This window comes from Chrysoperla carnea, chromosome 3 (assembly GCF_905475395.1).
Source record: "Chrysoperla carnea chromosome 3, inChrCarn1.1, whole genome shotgun sequence".
Lineage (NCBI taxonomy): Eukaryota > Metazoa > Arthropoda > Insecta > Neuroptera > Chrysopidae > Chrysoperla > Chrysoperla carnea.
Genome location: NC_058339.1, coordinates 72,113,185 through 72,135,074, shown reverse-complemented (window position 1 = coordinate 72,135,074; position 21,890 = coordinate 72,113,185). Strand labels below are relative to the sequence as shown.

General features: G+C 29.3%; 1 protein-coding gene and 1 non-coding gene across 3 annotated transcripts in view; both read right to left on the bottom strand.

Annotated features, from left to right (window-relative positions):
- Window positions 1-21,890, bottom strand: part of LOC123295059 (serine-rich adhesin for platelets) — a 282,764-nt gene that overhangs the window by 138,944 nt on the left and 121,930 nt on the right. For both annotated transcript variants that reach the window (XM_044876268.1, XM_044876269.1), the window contains exon 2: window positions 10,125-10,297. In XM_044876268.1, the coding sequence (XP_044732203.1) occupies window positions 10,125-10,175 (51 nt within the window). In that variant the 5' untranslated portion in view covers window positions 10,176-10,297. The remainder of the gene's footprint in view (window positions 1-10,124; window positions 10,298-21,890) is intronic.
- Trnat-ugu lies at window positions 18,488-18,559 on the bottom strand. The gene has a single exon. It is a non-coding gene; the product is annotated as a tRNA-Thr (tRNA).

Below are 21,890 nucleotides of genomic sequence, written 5' to 3'. Positions count from 1 at the left end.
GTAGATCTCATATGAAAGAAAGTTTATTACACAGATAACATAACTAACTGTATACTTATTTGACTTAAGTTCTAAGTAAATATACATTTTAAGATCATTTATTTGTTTGAATGGCATTAAGAATGTAAAGAAGAATTCCTTATAGAAATCATTTATTTTTCTTTATGAAAGTTTTTATTTAGAGAAAGACAATCGAGCCGTATGTAAAGTAAAATATGTAGAATCTTACAAATAAGATTTGTAACAAATTTTTTAAATCTGATAATTTATGTATTTATAAAGAAGAGGGAATTGTTTTACAGAATTTTTTAGTTAGAAAAAAAAAAATTGTAAAATTATATTATGTTGGTTTTCCTTTTTTTAACAAAGTTGATCTTGTAAATAGAATTATATGAAATATTAAGAGATTCTGTTTATTTAATATTCATTAAATTTGTTTTATTAATGTTATTTGTGAAAAGTAATATAATTAAATGTATATGAGAATGTTAATGAGAACGGATTTAATTTTTTTTTATTAAGTTTATTTTATTTCACAAGTAAAACATACAAATTAATTATATTTACTTATAGAAGGAAGTTAATGAAACAGACGTAAATATCAATGAATAAACAGTTTATTTTAGACTAAGATGACACGAGCGACGATTTTTAATCAGGTTTTCACTCTAGCGTGAGCAGAACTTGACATTTGTGGGACAAGAACGTCACCAAAAGGCAGGGAGGGATAACCCTTAGTAATAACCCACATCCTCGTTTATTGTTCGGTACCCGATAACAACAAGAAAAGAGGCTATTTCCTTCCAACGGATGAGCAGATTTTCTTGAAACTTAGCTAAGAACACTCTCGATCAAATTACTTTTAAAAAATGCTATATCAAAATTGGTCCATCCATTTTGGAGCTACGATACCACCAACCAATCGGGCAGACCTGATTTTATGTCGGGAGTTCCTTTAAATTTTTAATTTAATATTATTTACAACTGCTATATCCAATTGCAAAAAAAGACATGATCAGTATCACACCAATCTTTAAAGCAATTAGTTGAAATAAAATAAAAAATCATGGTTGTAAATGACAAACCGAAACTTGATTTATATATCTACACTAAAACAAAATCATGTAAGTGACAGTGATATAGTAGCCATATAAGATTTTCTGCACCTGTCATATTATTCCACATTCTATCTATTACAAAAAACGCATTTAGTTAATGTATATTTGTAAATCTTTTTAGAGACAAAAAAAAAAAAAAAAACAAAAACGTGTGATATAACTGGAGCTATACCAAATTGCAAAGTGCATTAAATGCATTTCGTGTGATAATTTTACAATGTGAAAGAATATATCTCACATTTAAAATTTTCTTGAATGTTCGATATTTAAATAAATGCAAAAACATCATATCCCGAGTAAAAAAAAAAAAAAAAAACGAAATCTAAAAAAAACACTCTGATAAAACCAACCAGAGTACGATCAACAATAAAAAAACGCTTGGTATTTCACTTTTTCGTTAGCTTTAATTGCAGTTGATACATAATTTTCATATTAATGATAAGTTTCATAAAAAAAATAAATTTAATATTTGTTAAGCCTCGTTCAAACTCTCACGAAGTCTGGCAAAGAATAAGGATGTCTAGGTTAAACTAGTCTGTGCCTTATCTGTCCTTGTCTTGACTTACTTGGCTTCGCTAGAAAGGCAATATTTTGAACCCGAGTCAAAGGCAACACAAGGCACTTAGAGGAGTTGAGGCGATCTTCATCTTCACATTCTCGTTATTTCTCGTGTACATCAATAGCCATTTTGACTTAATAAAATAAAAGCTTACCCTGCCACGCTTCGATGTGGTACATTATATTTGCATAGAAACAGATGAGAAACTTAACAGTTAGTAAATTAAATTAAACTTGATGAACCCCAGATAAAAAAGTCCACAATTGAACTGCTGACAAACGTCTGAACTGATTTTCTTGTAACTTACAGTTTTGTAGTTTACACACCATTTCCTTTAATTTGATACCCCTCTTGATTGTGTTTGAAAATATTCGAATGTTCATCTCCACTTACACCCCTCAAATGGGGATATCGTGTCAAAATTTGGGATAAATTCATTTGTATATCGTTTCAAAATGTAAGCTCAATCGATACAGAGCTTTTTGAGCTTTTGAAGCATGCACAAACGAACATATCATTTTTATATATTTAAGGATGTACGAGAACGAAGGCAATTTTAAATAAAAAGCTTGATTTTTTTGACTAAGTCTAAAATAATTGTACTAACAATTCGCACAGAGATCTATCTCAACAGAATACTTGCTCTTGTAAAAAAAATTAATTTTAAAAATTGCTATATTTCAAAATAAATTGGTGAATTAGAAAAAGAAAGCAAGAGTTTTCAACGAGCTTTCAATATTGTTCACAAATAAAAATGTTGAAACTAGATAGATAAGTTTCTTTATTGTTAACATTGTGTGAGCTTCTGTTTACACTTATCAACACAATTTCAGCGATGGTTTTGATCGACATTGTTTGATAGAAGTACGTATGTAGGAATACAGAGAGGCTTTCATTAACATTTACGAAAAAGTCGAAACATTTATCTGAAACAAACTCATCAAATCGTAAGCCACGGGAAAAGTATTAGTATTTTACAAGGCTTGAATTTAAAATTTTATTCACAAATTTTTCGTTTTGCGAATAATTAAGTTGATTAAAATTGAGTTTCCTAAATTAAATTTAAAACTGATACATTCAAATGTCATATTATTTTAGTTTTATTTTTACTAATCGAACATTAACTATTGGTAGGGAGCGTAGTAGGTGAAGGAGACAATCCCAAATACGTCGATCTAAAAAATTGAAAAGACCCCTTAATTACGGGGCTAATAAATCGTTTACATTCCTAAAACCTTCAACAGACTGTATACATTCACATAGTCAAATAGCTTAATCGCATTTATCGAGGGGCAACCTGTATCTTGTACAAAAATAGACGAATAAAAGATTATATTACTTGAGTGGATGATATGTACAGGGTCATTTACATAACTCATATAAATGCAGATAAATTTACCTTGAAAATCACTTGAAAGTTTATAGGGATGTTCTTTAACATAACTCAATCGTTTTTCTTGTAGAAACTTCTATGAAAAACCTTTTTCTTGTTCATTTTAGTTTAATTTACAACTAATCTCAAAAGGTTTAGAATAACTATTTCAGGTAAATATTTGAAATAATAGAGAAAATTGATGGTTACTATAAAAAATATCGTGTTTTTTATTTTATTTTGAATTAAATATTTATTAAAATATTTACAACTAGTAAATTTTTGACTGTATAACCGAACCGTCTAATAAAACACACTTTAAAACATATATCAAAATATGGTGGAGCTTTAGACCGTAAATGGTTTATTTGCTCCAAAGACTGGTCCTCTTTAAGCAGACTCGTAATGATAATTAACTTCAATTCATAAAAATGACATCAATTTCAATTCATAAAATAAGTAGTAAATTAAATTTTTAATTTATTAAATAACGGATTGATTAATAATCCTGAATGTAAAGCCCAATATGTAAGATATAAATAAAATATAACTAATTGCCACTCAGCTTAATCGGGTAATTCAATTACTTAAATAATTTATTTCAAAACATTAATATGTCCACAATCAATCGAATAGAACGTTTAAAATATGAAATTACTCAATAATTCAATATTTTAAATATCCTATATGTAACATGTAAAACGAATTAAATTAGGCCAAGAGCCAACACGAAAAAAATGAATTTATATATAACATTGTCACAAATTCATGGCCACATTAGGTTAATACTAATGCAAATTTATTACACATTTTTAAGCATGGTTTATATCTGTCTTTTCGTTTTTCATCACTTTAAAGAATAAAAACAGATAATTTAAAATATTTCCATTAAACATGATCAAACTTTAAACATTAAACTTTAAACATATATCAATCTGTGTATAAGATATTTAAAAAAAAAATTTATAAAGAGTAATTTATGGCAATTTCTGTGATAACATACAACCTATAGAATTTTTAAATCAATAGCTTAGTAAATAATCAGTTAATACGTGAACGTGGTCAAAACGAGAGGTTTGATCGAGTAAACTTCAAGAAAGCATAAAGAATGTCATAGATTACAGCCATGAAGGTTATAAAGAAGGAGAAGGATCGCTATAGAAAATGTTGTCCCCGAAATATGGATAAAATAAGTGAGGTGCTGCGATCGCTAAGTTGTATCAATAAAAGCGGGCTGTTGTGCGCTAATTTGAAATGATAAATCAATTTATACATTATGCAACTAACTTCACCTACTTGTACTCATAAACAGCTAACTTCGGAGATACTACTTAATGATGACAGCGCGGCTGGTGGCTGAAAAATGAACTATAAATTCTGCAAATTTTCAGGGACAGACGCGCTAATGCTTTAACACGTAGCGATCGTTCTCCTTCTTTATAACCTTCATGATTACAGCGAAGTAAATCTATACGTTCCATATAGTTTTATTTCCCTAAGCGCCTCCCAACAAAACTGAGGTTTACATTAAGCTGACATCATATATCGCACAAATTTCCGTAAAATACCTTTTCAATTAAAAAATTTTAATATCTCATTCGTAAGTTTAATCGATAATTCTTAATAACAAACTTTGTATATAATAAAAGAACAAAGAAGTAGACTTGCCAATAAAAAAATATTATTGAAATCGTTTTGTCGGGAATTATAATGCCCTTTAAGCCCTCGACGACAATGTGATCAATTCTGCACCCCCATTAATTATAATTGTTCACACTGCCGCTGCGTAGACTCGAGCCCGCAACCTCCCAGTCAGTAGCCAAACGGTCAAAACTAACGCCATTGACCGCTAGACACCTGAGCCGGTAAAAACAAGGTAAGAACCCTTCATCAGACACGAGTGCAGTTTTCATATGCTTATACGGCTAGACCCTTTCTGGCTCGTGGTTTATAATCAATTGGATACAATGTATTTATTCCATTGTCTGCAAATTAATACAAAACTTTAACAATCATATATTCTATAAATATGTAAACGGTTTGTATGATGAGCTGTTACATGAGATTAAAAATAAAAAATCCCATATCACTATCTCTATATATTATAAATGCGAAAGTAAGGATGTTTGTTTGCTTACTTGTTTGTAACACTTTCACGCTAAAACTTACGAATGGTTTTTAATGAAACTATACATCAACATAGCTTATACTTTATAATAACACATGAGATATAATTTATAAAGATATATTAATAAAAAATAAAAATAAAATTAAAAATTAATTTGACATTTGACATTTCCATATATTACAGATTTCTGAAAAAATAGTCAATATAAAATATTTCACGGCCATCTTCTCTGATATACTCAATGAATAATAACAACTATTATACATTAAATAAAATAGAAAACCATACATATATTTTACCTGTGTAAAACATCCCTTACCATTATTTCGAGTGTTATAGAAAGGATATTAGCGAGAGCAATCTTTATCTATCTTTACTTTTAAACAAAGCGAAGCGGGTGGGTATCACTCTAATAATAAATATAATGTAATAAATAGTTTTTATTGATATTTATCTATAGTGTAATATTGTCTTCTCAATGTTTAATATTAGCAGCTATTTGTTGCCTATTATATTAATGTCAATGTATTTTTACTGTCAACTTTATATTTATTGTTAGTAAATGCGGCTATCAATGGATATTTAAATCGAGATATTTCACATGGAATGCGATTTTATTTTAAATAAAACTTCATTAATATAAAAATTTATCTGAAGTGATAAATGGTGTCAATTTAGTGCCAAATAACCACATATGAAGTTCATTAAAATTTTCGAACAAATTTTTGAAAAGGTGTTTTAACGAGAAATTCGTGACAGATGTTCATCAATTTTTACTTTGAATTTGATGAGAATTTTAGGAATAATGTTTTTTATACATTTATTGTATAGCACTTACTATATCGGTTTCAAAATTTGAATATTTACGCACTTGCTGAATTAAATTATTAAAATTCCAGGTATAAATTAAGTAATTACAACAAACCGCGAGTACAGAAGCCTAACTTTTTATATCCTGAGAACGCTATAAAAATTTTATCTTGATATCTGTTTTTGTGCTTGAGTTATCGTGATCAGAGACAGATGGGCCGACTGACAAACGAAAATAGACTCTTTAGGTGATTTTATGGACAACTACACCAAATTTTTGTTCGTATCATCAATATTTTTAAGCGTTACAACCATGGGACTAAACTTAGAATAACTTGATATATATTTGAATAACTCTGTGTTTATAATTAATTTTAATTACGTGTGATATAAAAATAGGCCGCGGGACAGCACGCTTTTTTTAAATGACCAATACATACGTGATACTTCGTCAGTGGCATCCTTTTGGCGAGTCTTCCAAACTTTCCTACGATTTTATCCGAAAGTCGTGCGTTTTTAAATGAGCATGATCGAAACATCCCGGCTACATGAGTATTTCTTTCTTGACAAATAAATATTTAATTTTAATGCATTTACAAGATAATTTAATTAGAAATTCAAAAATATTTTGTCCGACAAAAAAAACTGAACCAGTAAGCTTGTTTACTGTGGACATACCGTATATTCTAACGCATTTTTGTTTTCACAGAAAAGATCACAATTAAGCTATTGGTCTGAAATTTGGCCATTTAATAACATTGATAATTAATTATCAAACAACACGCCACAAGTAAGGTATGCCTGTTCGCGATGGTAGCAGACTCATCAGTGCAGAATTTTTTTTCAAATCTCTGATCAGAATTTCTTATTCAATTATCTTGTAATTGAATTGAAAGTATGTATTCGTCAATAAAGAAAAATTCCTGCATTCGGCATATTTCGATCATGCTCATTTAAAAACTCTTCGAAAAAAGTCGTTGAGCAAAGTTTGGAAGACTCGAAAAAGTAGCCATTCACACAGTTTCAATCAAGTATGCATTAATCATTTGAGAAAAAGCGTACTGTCCAGCGGTCTAAAAATAAAATTAAAATTAAAAAAATGGCATAAACAATTATCGACATCAAAAAATTTTTTTTAAATAATTTTTTTGTAAAAACTAAACTTTTGTTTTTTAATTTACATCGTCATTTTTTTTTTTTTATTTTTTGTACAATTACACATACAAAACTTGCTGTAGGTTCATACTAGGTGGGTGTTATTTTGTTTGTACATTGTAAAACTTTAGCTAATATTAACTTTATTCACAGCTATATTGTTATTATTATTATTATGGCTGTTATAATGTTTCATGTTATAATTCATTATAAAACTTTCAATGTTACATCAAAGCACTACTAAATGATTATGTAAAATGCATATGTACAGCATGACGAATTAAGTCGGCACCATGTGGCAAACTTTTTTATTACGTATTTGCTTTATGAAAATTATTTTTACTTGATAAAAAGTCCTACAATTTAAAATCAGATTGGATATCAATTTTTTGGATTCATAACAAGGTTTGTCGAAAAATAACTAACTCAACATTCCAGAATAAATGCCGTCTTTAGACAAAAGTCATGAATGATAACAGAGACATCAATGATAAAGACACGGATAATATTGGATATTTGTCCGTATTTTCCAATTCGAATAAATCTCAATATTGTAAAATATTGTATTGATACCTGATTATTTCATGTTACGTTCTAGGCCATGCAGAAATTTTTATCAAGAAGAACTTTTTTTCATAAAGAAATAATAAAATAATTTTTCCATTTGATGCCACCTTAATTGGACAAACTGTGTTATATAATATAACAGCAAGTCCATGTTATAACAGCAAGACTTAGCATACAATTAATCGGGAAAGCCTCTTTTTCTAGATATAGGATGTTATAATTTGGGAGAAAATGGCATTTTTGTGAGTATTGTCAAAATGGCTGCTTATAAAAAATGGAAATTTAGCGCACAGTATCAAGGACCCTTCTATTTTAAACAATTATAAGGTAAAGTATAAGGACAAATACATGAATTATACCTAAGTAGCCATAAGAAGAAATATAAGATGACAGCTGATTCTTAAGCAGTATAAAACCAGCGTTGGAGAAAAATGTGTTCTTTAACTCAGTTTTGAAAAATTTTTTACGCCACGGGCTTCACTAAAGACCATTCGAAATACAATACCATTAAGTATTCTTGAATGAAGTCCGTGGTGTAAGAAATTTTTTCGAAACAGACTTTCCGAATACCCATGTTTCAACCGCCGGCTTTTGTAATTTTACACCATAAGATGTAAATAATGAAGAATCTTTAGGTCATAGGGTGTATCAAAAATTTAATTTTTTTTAAACACTCGATTCGATTGAGTCTCAAAAATGTCATTTTTTCAATAGCTCACACCATGTGTCTAGAAAAAAGTGCTTACACGTGTGTCAGTTACATATCTATCATGTGCTGAAGTTCTGTTAATATAACTTTGAACACCTTGTATAACTTTTACATAGACAAAAAATAAGTAATTTATGACGTAAAAGATTACCTAAATATCTACCATATCTACCAAAAAGGTACTACCAAAAGAGTAATTATTTTTAAAGGTAATACCTACAGAGCTTTTACCAAAATGTATATTTCAGAGACCATCCTAATAATTAATTGCTAAATATTTGATTATTTATATGTCGTTAATGTTTTAAAATTTGGACTAAAGTTGTTATCAAATGTTAAAAGTTCTAAAGTAGCACATGATAGTAAACAATAGTGATCCAAGTATTATTTTCCCTAAAATTAAGATTTTAGCATGTTGGTACACAAAAAACGTAATTCTTCATCAATTCAACATGATCGTTCCATTTTATCATTTTCCCCGTGAAACGAATATAATTTTTTTTTAAAATATAAATCATTTAAGATATTTCCAGCATGGTATTAATAGTAATATTTGCAGTTAACGAAAAATTAAGGACTATCTATTATAGTCTCAGAAATTTTAACCGTTTGAAACACGAGATAATATAATGTCTACGTTCCCAATTTCGACCGTCGAAAACGAAAATTCATATCTGAATGCATTTTTTAATATTTTATTCTAAAAACATTCCTTTTAACTCTCCTACTTTTCTCAATTCTGTCGAGAGAATTTTTTAATATCGTAACAAGTGAAATTTACAAAATTTAAAAATCCCCGGCAAATCTTATATATTTAAACGAGCAATTCTTGTATATATATATATATCAACGATCTTGGAAATGGCTCCAACGATTTTCATGAAAATGAGTATGTAGGGGTTTTTTGGGGCGATAAGTCGATCTAACAAGGTTTCATTTTAAAAAAACGTCGTTTTATTCGTTTTTTCATGAAAAACTGAAACATACATCGCAAAATATGACTCTTCCTGACATCTATTGGTGTATATCGTAGTTAATGAAATACATAATATAAAATACATTACCGGGATATTCAAATTGGTATTTGTGTGGAGACATTTAAAACGGTCTTCTATTAGTGATAAAATTTGTGTCTTTTTAAGAATACCGAGCAAAGCTCGGTCATCCAGATATTGCGATTTAATTCTTGTAAACCGATTTTTGGAAATTTAGCTATAAAATGCTCTCAACCAAGTCGGTTCGACCGTTTAGGGGCTACGATGCCACTGAGAAACACATAGACGCACAGATAAACACTTTAAATTTATAACACTCCTTAAACCAATATCAAGGTGGTGGTCAAGGACATCAGATGAGATGAAAAGAATACTTAGAGAGCTATCATTTTTTGGGACCAATTTTTGGAAATATTTTAATTAAAATTGAAATATTTGAGTTGACTGTTCTTTTGAATTTTTGTTTTGAATTACCTTATTATTTTACCATTTCAATTTTCGAAATGAATTGAGCCAGGTTTATTTGACCATTCATTTCCATGGTATTTATTTATATGCTCAAATTATGTCATTTTGTGGTATTATTTGGAAAAATCAAATACAGAAATTTTCTCAGATATTCTATGAATACAATATTTTTAAATTCCTTGTTAGACAAAACAAAACCAACTTATTATAGAATTATACAAAAATTAAAAATATAAACAGTACCTTGTCAAAGGCAAGCGGCCGATGGTGGCACCGCTCCCGTTCCAGCTCCATATTATGTGGGGTGGTTGGTGAGCGGCGAGGGGGCTGGGGAGCGGGGCAGACGCCCCTAGCCGAACTCCATGGGGCCGTCTTGAACCCGCCCCATCACGCTTTCAGTCACCCCCACATAGATGCTGTAACAAAATTAAAAACACTTTAATTCTACAAAAAAAAATTCGAAATAACAGTAAACAAGACGAATCGAAAATTATATTTTAATCGTTATTATTATAAATAAATATATAAAATCATGATGAAATAGCCTTTTTTCGTAAAGTTCCAAAGAATAATCGATACTGAAATAGTTTTTATACAATGTATATGGAATATACCTAGGTATACTAAGTTTAGTCCCAAGTTTGTAAATCTTAAAAATATTGATGCTATTTTGGTATATGTGTTCATAGAATCACCTAATTAGTCCATTTCCGGCTGTCTGTCTGTCGTCTGTCGTCTGCCCATCTATGATCACGATAACTCAAAAACGAAAAGAGATACCAAGTTGAGATTTTTATAGCGTGCTAAGGCCAAAAAAGTAAGGTCGAGTTCGTAAATGAGCAACATAGGTCAATTGGGTGTTGGGTCCGTAGGACCTATCTTGTAAACTCTTAAAGATAGAACAAAAGTTTAAATGTAAAAAATGTTCCTTATAAAAAAATAAACAACTTTTGATTGAAACATTTTTTCGTAAACATAACTGTTTACCCGAGAGAGCGCAAATTATGCGCAAATTGTATAGTATGTATGTTATGGCTATATCAGTTATATATATGTGACATGTATGTGTGTGTAATGTGACAGAGTAACCAACACTGTCTACACATGGTATTTCAACAATTAACTCAGTCATTTGTTGGTTTTCACTTGCTCTACCTTATTTTAATCTTACACATTGGAATTGTATTCATTTTGTAAATAAAGCAATACCTTCCTTAGGCTATGAAACATAATTTTTCAACAGAAAAAATAACTATTCATTCCTTTATAGATTTATCAAAATATATATTAATTTTAAAACACTTTCATGTTTATATTTCACCAGCAAATTGTTGCCAGGTGTTGAACCATAAAATATAAAAATAAAGAAAAGTTTATGATAAACATTTAATTTTAATTTATTATTTTTAATGAATTATAATATAAAATTTCTAGTTGTATTACAATGTTTCTTCGCTTTTGTTTATATTTTAAATTGTTCTTCAACTGAATATGTACAAAATAAAAAAACCGTTTTTTTTACACTAATTTTAAACACTCATTAAAAATAATTATTTTCTCTATTTATAAGCAAGTAATTTTATTTCAAATGTAATTAATTTTCATTTTGTAGTCCGAGATTTGAAGTTAAAACATTGAAATATTTTATATACATTGGTTGTTGCAAAGGAATAACTATCTAGTTTTTCTTAAAGTTCATTTTCTAAAGTAGTTTGGATCAAAACAATACATTCCATCCATTTGAATTTATTGGACAGGTAATATTTTTGGATTCGAGTTTTCGTCCTTTACAACTGATATCTCGAAAGCGTAAATTTAAGCGACTTTTTAACCAACGGAATCGTTTTCACTGAGTCAAAATTAGCTAAAACTCTTATCAAAATAGAAAATAAAATATATTAATCCATATATATATAATCCATAATCATATTTTTCCAACTTGAGAAAAAGTAAAAAAAAAATCAAAAAACTTTTATGTTTTCATATAAATCTTTTTCAAAGGTTATTTTGACCCAAAAAACATGTTCATTTGAACATTGGATTAATGTATTAAGAATTGGAGAGGGAATTTTTCTGGAATCAGATTTCACTAGGGTAGCGGGTTCGATTCCCGCCGTCACAACAAAAATTAATTTAAATAATTGTTGTGATGGGCTGATTTAGTTCATGGTATATGCATGAAGGAGGTACACTCAGGTTCTGAAATTGAGGAGCTTATAAATGAAATTATCAGCGCAAAGTGGTAAAACACATATATGGTATCCTTCGTGGACAGCCAATATAACCTAACCTAAGTTTTTATCAAAATAGTAGACAAAATACATCATTTTTTCCCAAAAATTTTTTTCCCCCAATTTTGATTTAAATCATTTTGTTTTTTCATCACAAAAAATTGGAAGCAACTTTTCTAAATTCGACATTCGCAACTTGAGATGGATATCGCACAACTAAGAAACGATGAATATATGTAACCTTCTCATTTATATTACCTTCTTCACTATATATAGATGTAAAAATTATAATTTGTATTCAACGCCACAATCAACAGTTGAAAGGAAAATATGAAGAAAACATTTTCAAAAAAAATCTATACATTATTTTTAATAAACACATACATACTTACATCGTATATTTTAATTTCACTTCATCTTTTTTTTTTGAAATAAAAATAAATTACAACACAAAAAAATATGTGTTCTCTTTGTGTTCATTTACATAATTTACATTATATTTTCATTTATAAAATATAAAATTTCATGTCTACGATATTTTTAATTTAATATAAACAAATAATAATAATAAATTTAAATATTCAATTTTAATTTAATAGCGTATTATAAATTATATAAATTTTTATAGACAGGATAAAGCATTGTACCCTTAATGATAATGTACCATATATCTTCAATTTCTTGAAAAGCTCTGGTTTACTAGAAGGCGAACATTCATGTTAAGATCATATGTTTTTTTTTTTTTTTTTTCAAGTTAAAAATACCAATCTTTTAATGCAGTAAATTATAGTTTAAAAAAACTAAATAAAAAAATTAGTTTTAAAATTCAAAAAACCCAACTGACTGAGTTATTTGTTGAAATACCATGTAAAGTCAGTGTCGATTACTCTATCACATACATACATGTCACACATATATAACTGATATAGCCATAACATACGTACCATACAAGATGCGCATAATTTGCGCTCTCACGGGTAAACAGTGATGTTTACGAAAAAATGTTTCAAACAAAAGTTGTTTATTTTTTTATAAGAAACATTTGGCATTTAAACTTTTGTTCTATCTCTAACGGTTTACAAGATGGGCACTACGGACCCAAAACCCAATTGTCCTATGTTGCTCATTTGTGAACTTGATCTCACTTTTTACGTCCTCAGCACGCTATAAAAATTTCAGCTTGCTATCTCTTTTCAATTTTGAGTAATCGTGATTACAGACGCACAGGCAGAAGACAGGCGACAGACAGATAACCAAGAATGGACTAATCAGGTGATGTTATGACACCTATACCAAAATTTTGTTTATGGTATCAATAATTTTAAGCGTTACAAACTTGGGACTAAACTTAATATACCTTCGTGTATTTCATATACATGGTATAAAAATTAGTTTTAAAATTCAAAAAACCCCACTGCTTTAAATAGAAACTGAAGAGACGAAACAAGTCCAGTAGTTTACACAACGAAGTAAAATGATGTGAAGGTGAACAAGGTGAAAACAACGTACTGTACCATTGATCAATCAATCATTGTAGGTAGGTGTCTACTTAATTAATTTTCTATAACAATGATTTTTTATAGGTTTGCAAGTATAAATAATCGTGGAGATAATAAGTAGTATTGATGATGAGTCAATAAAAAGGATCTTAATCTGTTACCTGTCGCTGACGAATGCAAATTGCGATGATCCAAGGCACGACACTCTGTCCTATATATTTAATTTTATCTTCTTTCCTTATTAATGCTCTGGTAGAATTTTTAAACAGTCTTTTTGTTATTTTAGTCGAAAAATTTTAACTACTGGAAAATTACCTTCCTAAATTTGGTTTCTTTCATCAAAGGTGTACAGGTAGGTACGGAAAATTGCTTCTTAAAATATAATTGGTTCTTTACACGTCTTCACAATGTAATAATTATTTAAAAAATTGGGATATAAAGAAAAGTAGGTATTATAAGAAGAATAGCTATCAAAATTAATTATGAGGTGAACGAACATATAGTAATTGTATTCAACGATTTTTACGGTTGCCTTATATTTTTTAAGAAAAAAACCGACTGAAGGTCATACTTTTAAATTAATTAGTTTTTATTATATGTTGCATTATCAGCACTTTAATTCTCTGAAAACCATAATAATGGTTTTTAAAATAATACATTAAATAAGATTTCAAATTCGATGCGAAAATTTAAAGCAGAACTGACTTAGCATATCTTGTAAAACGATTAATTCAAGGTTCGAATGAACTGTTTTTTTGTTTTTCTAAGGTCCAAGTTACCTCATAGAAAGAGTCTTACTGAAATTGAATCAAAATTGTTTATCAATTTTTTGTAAGTTTTAGAAATTGTTTTTGTAAAAAGTTTTTTTTAATAAAATTTAGAAAAAATAACTTTGATTTTAATGAAAACGAAGGTTCTAGATCATTTTGATCCGAAAATAATGAAAATTTGATTTGAATCACGATTTCCAGAATAATACATTAAACAAGTTATATATCTTGTAAACGATAAATGTATATATCGTAAACGACATGATATACCTTATAAACATTAAAACGAGGATTTTTGTTTTTCTTGGGTTCAAATTACCTAAGACTTAGATTCATATTGAAAATAAGAAACAAAATTTTTCTTGATTTTTAAAAATGTTCCTTATTTCCGTAGAAACTAATTTTCAAAACGCAGATTGTTGTCAATTGAGAAATAATCATAACTTGACCATGCGTAGATTTTAAATATAGACATTTTCATATCAAGCTCATTATCGATTTCTGCCGATTTGAGAATTTCAAGATAATGGCTTATTTGGCTGTCCATGAAGAACACACGTAGGTTATAGAGCCCATTGTGATACTATATATGTGTTTTACTACCTTTCCGCTGATAATTTTATTTATCAGCTCCTCAATTTCAGAGGCTGAGTGCCCCTCCTTCATGCATATACCATGTACTACACCAGCCCATGACAACTATTATTTTAATTAATTTTGTTGCGAAGGCGGGAATCGAACCCGCTACCCTATGCATACCGCGGACGGAATTGGTTACGCCTTAACCAACTGAGCTAATAATCTTCCCTGTAAGGGACTAGGAATTTCTCAAGCTCAAACAATGCGTTTAAGACTAATATTAATGAGAAAAGAATGATTTTTAAATGAAAAAATAAAAATGAATATATATCTTCAAATAATCTTATGAATTGAAAGATATTAAAATTTCTCTTAAATAAAAAATAATACCTCTATAAATACAAAAACATATACATTTTATGTATATTGCGACAAAACAAAAGTTTTCATCAAACATGGTTGAATATGATGGTTAAAGGCAATTGAAAATAACACAAAACATTATATAGTATGTACGGTACGGTATAGAACTCAGATATTGTATTTTATTGTAAATGCCTATAAATAAAACGTTTTCATATTAAAATTTATCGATTCATACAATATTCATACGATATACTGTGTGTGATAAATTCCTTGTTAAATATGATTTTCAGTGATAACATTTTTAAGGTATAAGGTGCAACAATGGCATACATTTGTAAAAAATATTATAGAAGCATTGACCGTCTCTTACGCTAGTAAAATCTCAAAACGCGATGATAAGTAAAATCGAAAACACGATATACCAAAAGTTGCTCCTTTGGTTAGTTCTTTGGACCCCTTAGGGGAGTGTGAATCTCCGTTTTGCAACTTTTGTCTGCTTGCAAAAAGCAGTTTTACACTCCCCTAATCTTGAGCAATAAATTTGCTATTTAAATACAATTAAAAATCGTCATAAACTAATGAGATCCTCATTTCCCGTTTTGAAGGGAAGAATAAAGAGAAATTTTTTTAGTTTCTACGCCGAAAAATTTTGGCATTTTCCTACAAATTAATCTTACTTGGTCATTTGCAGGCTTGATGCCGACATTTTTAGTGGTCCGCACAAAATAGTGGGTAGCCAAAAAATGTTACTAAGAAAAGTTGCTCGAAATTAACAATTATGACTCTATAACAAAATTTCAAGAAGATCTTTCCAACTTTGACAATTCCATCTTAGTTAATGTTTGTCTGAGAAAATAAATTTTCTATTTACATTAGTTTTAACACAGTCCACTGAAGAATAACCACTCTCGGATAGGATTTCATTTTTCATTTCTACATTCGACCGTAAAATTTCTTTTGGAAATAGCGGTAAAAACTATGAAGTCAAGCAGTCAAAATGGCAGTAAACTTAAATCTTAAAAATACAGCAATGGTCGATGGAATGACTAGACCATTAAAAGAGGGAGCTATTTTTTTAGGGAAGTTTATTCATACATTTGAACAGTACTTATTTAGCAAATTCCATGATACCATTCAATTCAGTATGTTATCGCAGGTCTATTTTAAGCTATAAGTGATCGCATGGCAAAATGATTCACTCAGAGATTCGATAAAGAATTGGCTGATACTAGGAAAGCGAAACGAATTTTTCGATATATTAGCCACGTGGAAATTCGAAATTGTTTCGCAATAGGGCAATATAAGTCGCACTTATATTGCACTTTAAAAACAGTGCATATTGATTTAAAACATATATTGGTTAAAGTCATGAAACACTCAGTATACTCTGTTTAATTTTAGAATTCGTATGGTAAGTATGTAAGTAATTTTAGTGGTTAATATCCTGTAGGTATAAATTCAGTTAATCATAATTACATTTTGTTGTTATCTTCCATTATATGCTGAATATGTGATATAAAAACAATACACACTTTTATCACCAGGTTAAATATTTATGTCTTAGAAACACAAGTGTCCTCTTAGCTGACAGGCAAGTTCTACTAGGAATATATGGCTCACTGTTATCAGAAATTCCAAGTCGATAAAATGAACTCCATAGGACTAGTTGCAAGGAAATTATGTACCTAATAACACGTGATTTTTCTTTGGTTCAAGAAAATATTTACTTGCTATACCCTAATTTTTAAGCATTCAAATGGTTATTTTCTTAAATTAAGTATTTAGTTCGTTGACATAAGAAACATTTACTTGTTTTTTTAACCGACTTCCAACAAAAAAAGGAGGAGGTTATCATTTCGACTGTTTTTTTTTAATGTGTGTTACCTCAAAATTTTCGATTGGATGAACCGATTTTGATGATTCTTTATCTACTTGAAAGCTGGTACTTTTCGTGTGGTTCCATTTCATTATGGTCCAGTTCTGACAAAGGCATCCATGAAAAAACCATAAAAGTCTTAAATTTGCATTAAGTATGCACGACAAGAGGAAGAATAACTCAATATCAAGCCAACCGTTTTCGATTATTCTTGTTTGAGTGACAAATTAGTTAGTGTAGGTACTTCAAATTCACTAAAAATCACAACAACAACCAAAACTTTTAACAAAAAGAAAACCGACTTCAAAAGAAAAAATTTCCCAAAACAAATTAATCTGCACTAAAAGTTCAAAAATAACAATATTATAATGTAGTGAAAATTATTGTTATTTTTGGAGTCGGTGACAGCCAAGCTAATGTAGCAAAATGTTCTGTCAAAGTTGTTTCCTTGGCTGACTCCAAAAATAACCATAATTTTAACTACATTATATTATCGTTATTTTTTACTTTTTAGTGCAAACGTACGTAATACGTAAACGTATTTAACTAACTGTGCAACGATAATTATGCTTGCGATTTCCCGATGATAAGACACAAACTGATCGAACACTATTTTGTTGCATGCTTTTGTGTTTTTACAACCTGTAGAAATTTTACATAAATCAATATTTGAAACAGTGTGATTAAACTCATAGTGTGATTAACCTGGTAATTACATTTTAATATTTAGTTCAATCAATCAATTTATATTCAGGAAATTATGTTGACATAGATGTGTTAGTATGTAAATACTGATATTTATTTATTTTTTCAACGACAAAATTTTTTAATCTAAAAATAAACCTTTAATTTCAAAAAGGCGTTTGAATACATTTTAATAACAGATACATTTATTTCTTTCAGGGCTCATAAAACGTTTATTCATAATGATGTAAAAATTAAATAATTCCTTTTGAAAAGTTGGAAGAGATTTTGATACGTAATCAAAAATATTGATCATGCTGCGTAATGGAAATCGCAACGAATTAGAAAGCGATTTTCGTGTTTCTCGACAGTTACTTTCGGTTATTACTTACAGCTTAAAAAGTGGAAGAATGTTTGCAAAACGAAAAATTCGATTTCCATTATCACAACACCGAAGCTACAATCTCAATTTTCTTTGTTACCAAACTTAATTTATTTTCGACTTTACTATGGGATCGTGGTCTAAATTGTGTTTAATTTTTATTAAACCAAAAATTTACCAAAGCGAAAATATAAATAATCAAAAGTAAACATTTTATACTGCCTCCTGTGAGGATTGAACTCACGACCCCTGGTTTACAAGACCAGTGCTCTGCCTCTGAGCTAAGGAGGCTAGTTTTACTTTGTGAGCGTCAAATTTCCTTACCATTTTGATAGTAAAATGAAAAAGTCTATTATTACACTTCCAGTTAAGTTAAAAATTTATTATTGACGATAGAGAAATATTTTCAGACAGTTTTTCACTATATATTTGAATTTTTTTTTTATCAATTTCACGTTTGACAAAACATCAAAGAACCACTTACAGAATTTAAATTTATTATAACAAATAAGGGACGTTTTTCTCATCTTTAGAAGCAAAATCAATGTTGTACATAGTAAACGTATACCTTCCTACTGAAAATATAAAATCACAAAAGATGCCAAGTAAGAAAAAAAAACGAAGAACGCATTATGTTCAAATTACTAACTCAAAATATATAAATTACCTCCAGCAGTAGCAAAGAGAACAAGAATGAAGAAAACATCTGTTTTGAATGCCCCATCACCTCTATATGTAGATTAAAACTTCGCTCACATTTAGTCAAACTTTCTGAAACAATGCGGTCCTTGATAAGTATATCAAAAGTCTCCACATAGCATCCTCAAATATAAAAATAAATGTACTTTAGTTGATGCTAGTTATTATTATTAGTTATTACAGATGCTCCCCTAATACTCTAGACATTAATTAGTATTTTTAATACATGTTCTCCTAATATTAATTTCAGGATTTTTTCAAGGTTGTTTTTAAAGCTTAAAAAGTTGTCCTCGATAAAACGTATTGAGTAAAGTTGCAAGAAAATATGTTCCTAACATGGCAGTAAGACTCCCCAGAGAGGAGTTATATCAAACCTAGGACCTTGTTGATATTAACCCTGATCTAAAGTTTCACTACTGTCCACTCAGCCTCTCCCTAGAAAATCCCATTTTCTTGTATTTGGAAAGGTTTTCCCTAGGGTGTGGGCCTTCTCGAATTTTCCCGGATATGTGGCTTATACCAATCCTAGGAACACCTTAAGATCTAGCTTTGTGCCAAGTTTAATCGAAATCGTTAGAGCCGTTTTTGAGAAAACCCCAAAAACCCCCTACTGTTTTGGTCTAGAAGGAAGTATCCTTGAAAAAAGGCCTAGGAAAAAAATGGAAAAATCGTCTGGAATTATGACCAAACTGAACATAAGTACCGAGTTTGAGAAAAATTGGTTGAAAGTAAAAGGCTTCAGCTAGGTTTCAGACATATCGATATACCGACGTAAATATAGTAAAAAGTGGTTGATGTATAGGCTTGAAAAAGGCTGTTTACAAGTACAGCACAACTTTTACAAATAGTATTTTTTGATAAGAAATGTTTTGAAAAGCTAACATTAAGTTTTAAGATGGATCATCAATATTTAATGCATAGAGGTAAAAGTAAAAGGGCACAAAACATACAAGTAAAATCCATAGTAAAAGGTCAATTTTATATTACCTATGTTTTTTATAGTTATTATATTGCAATTTATGAAACGATGAAAAGCTATTAGACGAAAATAATAAGTGATTTTTAAAAATGTATTTTTTTCCTCTACTAAAAGAAACTGCCTACTATTTCTCATATTGTTACCCAACCGACCACATATTAATTTGATGGATGATAGCAAACGGTAGGTAATATACACAGTGGACCAAAAGTCGTTACCCATGTTTGTTTGTATTCAATTAGGAGTAATGGGTAGTGACTTTTTGACACCACTTAATGAAAATAAATTCAAGTTTAAAGATATAAATACTAACACGTGAGTAGTAATTTCAGTTCTAATATAAAATTCAAAGCGTAAGGTCTCTACATTTATTATACCATGTTTATATGTAGTAGGTCCAAATTAACTTCTAAGATTTTATTACATTCTTTGCTACTTACAAGCGAAGTTAATTCAGCGTGTTAATAATCTTCTAGGATATGCTATATGCAAAAAAATATTTCGCACAAAACATTTCGAGCTAAAATTAGGACGCCTAGTATGAACCTTCAATTGGACCTCAAATTCAGAGCCATTTAATAGTTAATTCTGGTTCGTAACTGTTAGAGATAGCTGACTATCTAAAATTAAAAAGTTATTTCTACAGGAAATTTAACCTACAGCTCAACTCAAATTTGTTCCTGGTAAAGGATAGATGGTTACTTCAAATTGTATCGCTATACCTTATACAAACTAGCAATTTCGTCATAAGAAAATTTTTTTTCGACTACGAGCAGATTTTGTAGAAACTAAATGTAAAGTTTTCTTTAGAAATATTTTTCGCATTGTTAAAAGATTTATTAAGATTTTCGACTATAACACTTTCTATTAAAGAGAGACAAAATACTTATGAAACATTCTGTACAAGGTGGATGGGTACTTTATTATACTGAACCCAACAATCTGTGAATGTTACAACAACAATAGGGTTTAATATTCATTAAAATATTTTCCTTAATTGCTTTTTATTTTTATTATTAGAAAATATTTATTTTTTTTTATCGATTCTGTGTAAATACTACCTGATGTGAAATAATTTTCCATTGTCTTATCTTTTAAGGGCAAATTGTAATTAGCAAAGTATTGATTTCAGCTTCTTATTCCAATTTTCATATATTTTATTTTCATATATTATCGTTTGACTGCAAAACAATACAGATTATTTCGTAGCAATTTATCATCAAAGAGATTTAAGAACGTCTAAGCACGACATCGAAAAGCAATCAAACCAGACGTAAAGCTAAAAGTACATTATACAAAATAGAAAAAGGAATCAGATATACATTATACTTTTTTTGAAGCACCACGCAGGTGTTTGTGCAAGTATTTCATAGTTAACCCAAAAATAAATCCATGAAAAAACATCCCTTAGTACACTCGCTAAAGTTAGCCAAAGCGTGGCACTCGCCACACTCTCATCTTACGTCCCACTCCCAATTATGCCATTGCAACGGCTGACATCGAAGTGGCAACATTTGGTGCAGTAGCTCTCTGTGTGTTTTATCAAAACTATTGAACGACAATCCTTATACTTATCCTTATATATTACAAATGTGAAAGTAATAATGTGTGTTTCATTGTTTGTTTGTTACGTTTTCACGCAAAAACTTATGAATGGATTATAATGAAACTTAACAATAAAATAGCTCATACATGCAAAATAACACATGAGCTATAATTTATAAAGATATATTTAAAAAAAATTTAATTTAAATTGACATTACCATGAATTACAAATTTCTATCAAAAAACCGTACATATATTTTACCTGTGTAAAACAATCCTTATCATTATTCATTATTTCGAGTGTTTTGCAAGAGGATAAGTGAAAGCAAGAGAGGTGGAGGCTATAACACGGTGGTCTTTACCAATCTTTACATTTAAACCCAGCGAAGCGGGTGGGTA